Genomic DNA, 9,661 nt, shown 5'->3' with positions numbered 1-9,661 from the left:
CAATAAGCTTCTAATCACTTATTGTTATGTTAGGCAAAGTTTACTTAGTTTACACGGCAGCCAATAGGACACATTAGGCTATTGAAATCACAAATGTACCTACCTTAGTTTGTTGAGTAAGCCTCAATATAGATGTAGTCAAAGGCTAGTCCTGGACAGACCGACCTGGTTGCACTACTATGGGCTATTTCTTTGAGCCCTTTGACTCTTATGGGTGCGTCCCAGTGCAGTCACCGAGTCTTCTCCAAATCCCGCCTTTCACTGTACATGATGTGTCTTCTTCTCTCAGCGCTGTGTTTCCACCATGGATGATTTTGTTCGTAATAAATTGACTGAATGGGGCTTAACGAATTTGATAGAGAGATTTCGAGGTATGGCAGCACTCACTCACTCACTCACTCACTCACTCACTCACTCACTCACTCACTCACTCACTCACTCACTCACTCACTCACTCACTCACTCACTCACTCACTCACTCATTCACTCACTCACTCACTCACTCACTCACTCACTCACCTATTACTCACTTATTTACTTACTATGCCACCACTAATAGGAACATTATGTCTTTGGTTCCAGATGAAGACGTTGACAAAGAATGTTTTTTCTGCCTCGAGGATAAAGACATTGATAAGATAATTCTAAAAGCAGGACCAAGGGCAAAATTTAAAAAGCGCCTGGGAGAGTTAAAGGTACAGATTTGTTATATGTTTATTACAACATGTTTTACATGAGCGATTGCTATCAATGCTATGTATACTTTGCAGAGTCAACAAATGTGTGTACAAGAGGCTGATGTGGAACAGGTAAGATATGATGCTTCTTTGCTGGATGTAGAAAAGGCCTATAAAGAGACTGAGTGTGTAATAGTTTGACCTAATGAACTTTGGAAACTAAGGAAACATAGCTTCTTGTGGGACGAGGAGAAAATGTATGAATAAAAATATGCATTAATGTGTAATAAATTATTATACATATGTAAATAATCAATTGATTTGCAAACCAATCTAGTAATTGATGTAAGGATAGACACACACCCTTTCCTGATCACAGCCACCTCAAACACAACTATTTAAACGGTTTCTCTATAGAGAGGGATGCACATTAAGATCAGCAATTACTCAATGACATAATAACTGATTATCCGATAACTTTACAGACCGATTATAGGGTCCAATAATATGTCAAAATTGCATAGAATCTCCTGCTCCAGCCTGTTAGTGTTCTCTGCCTCGACTGCAGCTCTACAAGAACAATAGTTATCAAGTGCTCGCACTCCAAGTCAATAATCAGAAACAGAAAGAGCAATTAAGACTTTATTAAAAATAATACATTCTGGTTTGAGACCGTGCTCCGTCTTTGGCGTGTAGTCACCTTTTCAGGATCTCCTTCGGAGCAGAAGAATCAACATTGAAGATAAAGCTGGGAGTGTGGAGTCGACAGTTTCACACAAACATTGTTGAATAGACATGGCTGGTAGAAATAGGGCTTCCGGGTAATTAGGTGTGGTTAGGCAAAGACAGGAGTGGGTACCAGCAAGGAGCTAAGCCTATAAAGAAAAAAGCAATGAAATAGAAACACACTTGATCAATTACTCAAAAACAAAGAGCACACAAACGGTGCACAACCAAAGGACAAACCACAAGTTTAGACTGAATCTGACACGGGGTAAACACTAAATTACTACTAATTTTTTTCACCGCCTACGAGTGGTGTTGCATAGAGTAAAGTAGTCAAGTTTTAAATCATCAACAATACTGGACTTGATTAATTGAGCGGTCCTCAACTCAATCAACTTGCTAGATGGCAATTTAAAGCTTCACTGAAACAAGTACTTCCTGGACGACTGAGAGCCTGCACAAAGATATATATAGTAAAAGTCAAATGTTTATTTTTAGGTCTTGCCTTCTTCGAGTACAGCATGTGAAAATGGTAAAAGAAAAGCAATTTTCTGACTATTAAACTATTACTAGTTTAAAGTTTTAAACCTTAACAAAGTATTTTTATTATTGATTTGTGTCAGAACATGTTTTAAAAAGGAAGCTGGATCTACAGCCTAAGAAGGACAGCCCTGCAAAAATAAAACGACAAAGTGACATTACACCAGGATCTTTTTATGGTAAAGTTGATTTGCATTGTTCTATAGTCCTATAGTTTTAATCCATCTCTCTTATTCTTGGACAGATGAAATTCTACTGAATAAAGTGAAAGGCATCATGGGAGGAGTTCACGACAGACTGAGTAGTGATACAAACAAAAGCAAACTCAATGCTTTTATAAGGTAAAGTTCACTTCATCCATGGTTATCATTCATTTCTGCTGTATTGTAGTGTTTTCCCCAAACACTTATCTTACTGCATTCTCAACTAAATGAAAAAGGAGATAGAAAATTAATGCAAAAGAGTCTTTCTTGTCAGACTATCGTAACGGTGACAAGCATAGACCCGGACATATCAGAATCGGACTCATTTATTAGAGGCCACACAACATCTCCTGTGTGTCACACAGCTCAAAATTTCACTGGCAGATTATTTATGATAACACAAATCACTCACAGTTAGTGGTCATGTGAAGCCATTTGTGGTGAAACGATTGCTATTTTTAAATCATGATGAAAAAAGAAAGCACCAAAATGACCCTGATCAAAAGTTTACATACCTCAGTTTTTACATACAATAGGTATGGTGCACTTTTTTGTTGTCAACAAGATGAAGGCCTATGATGAAAAGTGCACCATACCTACTGTGAAATATGGAGGCGTTTAAATGATGCCACTGGCTCAAGCAGAATAAAGTGAAGGTCCCATTATTGTCCATCTCAGTCTCCTGACCTTAATATCATTGAACCACTGTGGGGAGAGCTCAAATGTGCAGTTCAAAAAAAACAGCCCAGAACTTTACAGGAACTGGAGGCTTTTTGCCAAGAAGAATGGGCCACTTTACCATCAGAAAAAGAACCTCATCCACAACGACCACAAAAGATTCCAAGCTGTTATTGATGTTAAAGGGGGCAACACACAGTATTAGGAACTGGGGTGTGAAAGCTTCTGATCAGGGTCATTTTGGTACTTTCTTTTTTCATTATGATTTAAAAAGAGCAAACTCACCATAAATGGCTTAACCACTGACTATGAGAAAAAAATCAAGAATTCTGCCAGTGCCAGGGTATGTAAACCTTTGAGCATGATAGTAAAGCAATGCAACATTACAAGACAACAGATTTTACAGAGAATTAGTTGTTCACAAGATGACTAATTGCCATTAATCCCTTGTGCAAATATCTATCTTGCCCAAGGCCTCCTCTCGGTCTGCACCTGCTCCCTCATATTACTCAAACTCAAACTACTCAGACTACTATTTGCTCAAAAGTCCCAATTACAATCCCCAAAACAGTCCCTCCTCCTGCACTCCGAGGACCCCTTCACTCTCCATCTCACCCTGTTCTGAAGTTGCCAATAATGGATAGCTGCAGAGCCAGAGCTGAGACAGATCTACTGTGAAAAGCGAATCCACCTTAATAGTGCGCCCTCTGCTGGTAAAGACAGATATACAACGGTATTTATTTCATGTAACTTACTTTACATGTACTATTATTTGGGTTATTTTATTAAATTAAAACTGTATATTTTACTACAATAGGCCTACTTCATTGTATTTTGTAGGACAGTGCCTTCATGTGTTCATAATAATAAGGAACAAGGGACAGAGACAATATTTTGGAACAAAATAACATTTTTATTGTGGTAAAAGCCATTGCTGTAATCAGTAAAGAAAAGGAGAGAAATCATAGGGTTAATAATGTAATTGTGGGCTACAAATGATAATGATAATAATGATGATAATAATAATAATAATAATAATAATAATGATAATAATAATACGGTCAAAACTAGTCTGGAATGACATATACATGCAACAATGTGCCATTAATAATAGCGCCATAACTTAAAAAAAAATAAAAAAAAAATTGTCCTTTATTTATCCAGGATAAAACTCGTTGAGATTAGAGATTAGTGTCCGATTGGTCAGTGTCCTGACCAAGAATTTTTTAAATTAAAATACAAAATGCAATTTCATTTTTTGGGTAGCATGTAATTTGTAACTTGATTTGGAGCGCTCGGATAGAAAATAAAAGCTTTGATTGTACCAATTTGTAGACAAACTTACAGATCCCAGTCACACATAACATTCTAAATATGACCAAATGAATAACTGTATCCAATTCATTTCTTTTTCCAGAAACAAAATTTGGGACTTGCAGACAGATAAAAAGAAGCTGGTTGGAGTTTTTGGTAAAACTGGGGCAGGAAAAAGCTCTTTGATTAATGCTATTGTTCAGGAGAAAGGTCTTTTGCCCACTGGAAGTCTCCAGGCATGCACCACCGTCATGATCAAAGTGGAGGCAAACACAGTGAACAGAAAGTATGAAGCCGAGATTGAGTTTATCTCAAAAGAGGTAAAATATGCTGATAGTTTGCGTTACTCATGTTCAGGGCTCCACAATTTTACAGGGAAAAAAACAAACAGTAATTTTGACGCATTAGTGTGATCTGTGATTTGTTGTAAAGATTCTGTTCACAGTAGATATTTAAATTGACTCCATAAGCATCATCACTTAAACTTAAATAATGAACTGCTAAACTAATAGAAGAATCACATGCAGTTCTTGATATGTTTGTAGAGGTTCAGACTACAGGGTTATTTGTGCATAAATCCTTGTAGAGACAGGCTTTTTTTAGTTTTCAGAGGACTTCGTATTCACCTAAATAATTGCAATATTTGTTTTTGATTTCTTAATTGCAACAATTAAAACTGTGATTTTGATTCATTTGCATTTAATTGTGCTGCCCTTGTTGTGTAAAGTGTATGTCTATGTTGATATTAATTAATATCTTTTAGGATTGGAAAGATGAGCTGTGGTATATGAAAAATCTTTTTGGAAAGGAAGAAATGAAAGACGAAGAAAATACTGGTGATTTTCCAGGAGAAGAAAAAGATGATGAAAAAGAAGTTGATGATGACAATAAAGAAAAGATGACTGCTCTATATGGAGATGAGTGGAGAGAAAAATCTCCTGAAAGCCTCATAGAGGCTAAATATTTTAAAGAAATTCCTGAATTCCTTAAGTCCCAAAGAAAGATTGTGGAAGGGAAATCTGTAAGTAATTAAGTCTAAAGCAGTGGTTCTCAAACTCAAAGTATAATGACATTCCAGATGCTACCAGGCCGAGATCAAGGTCAAATCAGGACTAAAGCGAGTCTAAGTGGGGTCCAACACAAACATGAATTTGACTAAAATGTGTCTAAACTGTCTAGTGATGCTAGCGAGCTGCAGTTGTGGTTACTGTGTTCCACATTGTTTTAATGGATACTTTTGCACAATTTTGCTGTGTTTTTGTGAGGTTCAGCAGATTTTTTTTTACTGCAGAGAGTCCATAATGGTCCCGAAGAAAGCAGCTTTTTAAAAGTAAACAAACAGCTAGCTCATTAGCTAAAGACATTTGAGACCTATAAAATTTCTTCTTTTGAAGCACTGAAGAGGCACCAAGAGCCTCCCACACAGTGGAGACTTCACAAGAGGCGCTACAGGAAACAAGAAAGGGACAAAGGAGAATATGGTGAAAGACTGTTGTGGAGCGGAGGGAGCTGTGCAGGAGGAAAGCAAAAACATGCTGGTCAGGTCAGCGTGGCTCAGTCACAGTGGCTCAGGACTAACACCTGAACACAATTTTGTTGTGCGGTTGCACAATGACAGATAAAGCACTCACTCACATCACTTTCTTAAATGGGACGTACTGTTTGAGAACCACTGGTCTAAAGCATTATTGTACAGCACAACTGTGTTCATTCATTGTCAAATTATTTCAGGCTAAAGAGCTGTCAGCAAAAGTTCTCAAATTCACCAGAACCGATGAGGGAAACAATGGGAAGTGTTTCTGGCCCCTGGTAAAGTGTGTGACTGTGCGAGTGCCAAACAATGACCTTCTTAAACACGTCACTTTAGTGGATCTTCCTGGAAACGGAGACTGTAACAAGAGCAGGGATCAGATGTGGAAAAAGGTTATTATTTTCTCTTAGGTGAAGGTTTAAAAAATCAGTAATTTAATTAGTGCTAAGCAAATGTGTTTTAGGTTGTTTCCGATTGCTCCACTGTGTGGATTGTGTCTGAAATGAATCGACCAGCTGCCGACAGAGATGCCTGGGAAATCCTGAAGAGCACATGTGGCCTCATGGGGAATGGTGGTGAATGCCAAAATCTTTACTTCATCTGCACTAAGTCTGACTGTGTGGATAAAGATGGCTCGTGAGTGTTTCTTCGTCTACACAGTAATACATTTTTACAAATATGCTCTGGTTCTGCAAAGAAGAGAGTGATAAAGAAAATGTCATCCCCAATTTGAACTACACTCTGCCTTTTGTTTTTCATGATGTTATCTTTGTTATAACAGCTGATTGATACTTTGATGGACATCAGTAAATCTGCCTGACTTGTACAATAACAGCAACTGATTTGTTTTTTAAGTCCAGAGGAAGTTTCGCAGAAGATTTTGCAAAACAACTCAAAAGCCAAAGAGTTATTGAAGAATAAATTCAACCATATGAAGTTGGTGAGTTTACTGACTCTGCCATGTCCCCTTCATCTGTCTGTGACGTGTTTAAAATGTCCTTTGTCCTCACAATTATACAAACAAAATGGAATGATTAATCGATTAATCGCTTGGCTATGAGTGGTGTATGAAAATTGTATATATATATTTTTTATCACATCAAGCTATAGTGGCACTGCTTGAGGACATGTTGATGGAGTAAACTTAAAGAGTGTTTTTCGCGGCTTTTAGTGCCAATTCTGCTTCTGATCGGACGAAACACAGACATTTATGAAGTTTTCAATGTACAAAACACAACATACCCTAACTCGAAAAACAAAGTAGGTTTCCATCAAAAATGTAAAAAGATCATGTAATTTTTGCTCTATTTGAGTCTGTTTACTAGAAAACTATTTATCTATTACAATAATAGTAATGTAATAGTTGTTTCAGCCCTAATGTGGAGTATTGTATTATAAAGCCTAGACACTGTTTGATAAATGTATTCTGTAGAAACAATTCAAAGACGACTGCTTTGAAGTATTTACTGTGAGCTCGTGGGAGTTTTTTAAATCAAACCCAAAATATCTTCAACATGATCAAACTGGTGAGTACAAATACTTTCACATCATGTGTATTCTTACCCTGTACTTTAAGTGCCCACATTGCCCTGTATCTTGTTTTGTCATCTACTAAGATCTGTCTGTATTATGCATTCTGTTACAGAAATACCCAAACTTCAAGAACTCCTTAAACAACTAAATGACCAGCATGATCTAACTCTGAACTATGTGTCCGGAGCCTTTGGGATTCTGTCACTGATTCAAGGAGCAAAACAGAGAAATGTGGTACATAAGTGGCTCTCTCAGTTATCATCATATATGCTATATGTCGAATATATTATCCGATTATCACAAAGGAGCATTTGTATGAATCATTTGCTGTTTCAGGAGCCTGATCATACTGCGGTGGTTTGTGAAAACCTGAAAGAAATGACTGAGCGTGAGTTTCAAAAAGTCAAACAGGCCATGGAAGATGTGCATGTAGAGTTTGACAAATGCCTGCGCTCTGGTGTGGATCAGTCTAAGAAAACATGTGAAGTGGCCCTGAAAAAGATACTAAACCCCGTAAGAACAAGACACAATCAACATGTAGTGTTTCAACGATTACTTTATCTTTTTTTCCCTCTTATTTCAAAGCGAGGTAAAAGCGGTCGTGGTTTTCACAAACAGCTGAAGTGTGTTTTACAAAATAAAGGTGTTTACAAAACAAAGAAGAAACAAATCAACCTCAACACTGCAATATCAAACTGTCTGACTGACAACATTGACGAAGAATTCAGGAAAACCTTTCCGTAAGTGTTCATATATCAGAAAACCATAATGTTTTTAAATAATATTTAATGTGCATATTTGAGTGCATTCCTTTAATAATTGCCAGAGTTTTGTCTTTTTAAATTTCAGAAACGATGCAAAAAGTGGACCTTTCTATGGAACCATCCATGCATTTTCACTGGACACGACAACACTGGTTCAACAGTACAAGCATTTTGAACTTCTGCTGACATTTCTCAAGACAGAGGTTAATAATATGATCAGGATTAATAACTTATTTAATCTAATTGTATGTGTTTTCTTTTATTAGGAAGCAAAAATTAAGACAAAACTCTGCAAACACATTCGTGATCGCAAAAAGATAATCTACAGCAGTCTGACCGAGACTGTGACGGAGACAATGCAAGAATGTTACACAGGTGAGTCATTCAACTTGTTTTTGTTTTTGTTTTGTAATATACATACCACACCTTTTTTTTTTCAGAAGCCGCAGGTATCAGCGGCGATGGCAGTTTAGAAAAGATGAGACGTACAGTTGAGATGCACCTCAATGATGTAAAGGGCACAATGTTTGATCGCGCCAAAGACGTTGTGATGAACCAGCTGAAAGAGCTCATGGCAAGTTTGAGTTGACAGAACTTCTCTATGACTCATTATCTCACATTAACGGACACATTTGTGATGAAATAGGGCCATGTCCAGAGAGAACTGAGGGACACTCTGTGGGAATCTGTTGAGCTGTCATTCAAATCAGACGACAGGTCAATCCCAGGTAAAAACAGACATCCTTATGTCTATCTTTTATAGTAGATCTAAACTGTAAAATAATTGCCACAATGTTCCTGTTAAAGATTTTGGAACTGAATTTGAGTTGGTGAAGAAACACTGTGATGAGTTGACGGGTCAGAATAAAGAAGATTTATCTTGGTCAGTAAAACATGCTACTGGACAGATAGATAGTAATGTTGCATTGTAGGATATCAATATACAATCTGTTAATACAATATTTTAACCCAGGCCTGATCTTGTGGATTAATCCATGACTTCAGTGGACACAGGGGAGACGAACATAACCTTCCCAAGTCCAACAGATCACAACGTTCATATCTGAAACTCATCGGTCAACAGTGAGCTCCAGGTCAAGCTTGTTTTCCGATATACCAGCAATTTCAATTGCTTTTTTTTTTTTACTTTTATATGTGAATATGGATTTTTTTTTATTACCTGTGTGTGCATCACATATATCAGCATATAATATGCAATAGTTTTTGTCCAATTCTCACAGATGAAATGTTTTCTTAATATTGTAGAATGTTTTTTATTCATTCGTATTAGATACCGTACTTTATTTGATTATGGAAAAAGAAACTAGAAATCATCATAGTTTATGACAATGTTAGAGCACTATAGAGGCATATTCACTTGTTTGATACATAACAGCACTATATAGTCATAGGCAAATACTCATAGCAATGTAATACTTTGATTAGTGTGAAGATGGAAAAGTGACACAAAAGGCAACACATGCCCCTTTTTTTGTTTGTGTCTTTCTTGCAGTTTATATTATTGGATCATAACACAAGCCTATATCGCTTTTAATTACATCTGTGTATTTTTACTTTTTTTTGGTCATGTTGGAATTCTACTTTTACTACTGTAATTTTTCTACTTTTTATACAAATATGATTCTAAAAACTCCAATACTGCCTAAACACTTCCACAATCCACTCCGATGCATA

The 9,661-nt window shown here is 36.8% G+C and overlaps 1 protein-coding gene and 1 long non-coding RNA gene across 2 annotated transcripts; both read left to right on the top strand.

Annotated features, from left to right (window-relative positions):
- Positions 1-292: 292 nt before the first annotated feature.
- LOC306969229 (nuclear GTPase SLIP-GC-like) lies at positions 293-8,555 on the top strand (the record flags this gene model as incomplete). Its single annotated transcript, XM_079564828.1, has 18 exons — positions 293-371; positions 583-695; positions 771-809; positions 1,902-1,935; positions 2,027-2,122; positions 2,188-2,284; positions 4,242-4,458; positions 4,902-5,159; positions 5,870-6,061; positions 6,133-6,305; positions 6,525-6,609; positions 7,102-7,195; positions 7,315-7,436; positions 7,539-7,715; positions 7,788-7,942; positions 8,052-8,169; positions 8,233-8,341; positions 8,407-8,555. The coding sequence occupies exons 1-18, from the start codon at positions 305-307 to the stop codon at positions 8,553-8,555; spliced, it is 2,295 nt and encodes a 764-aa protein (XP_079420954.1). The 5' UTR covers positions 293-304.
- Positions 8,556-8,611: 56 nt separating this feature from the next.
- Positions 8,612-9,359, top strand: LOC306968690. The gene is made up of 3 exons (XR_013793272.1): positions 8,612-8,694; positions 8,774-8,849; positions 8,940-9,359. It is a non-coding gene; the product is annotated as an uncharacterized lncRNA (long non-coding RNA).
- Positions 9,360-9,661: the final 302 nt, after the last annotated feature.

Source organism: Gobius niger, assembly GCF_951799975.1.
Source record: "Gobius niger genome assembly, chromosome: 10".
NCBI classification, from domain to species: domain Eukaryota; kingdom Metazoa; phylum Chordata; class Actinopteri; order Gobiiformes; family Gobiidae; genus Gobius; species Gobius niger.
Note: the sequence above shows the minus strand (reverse complement) of the source record. Positions and strands in the feature narration are given on the sequence as shown.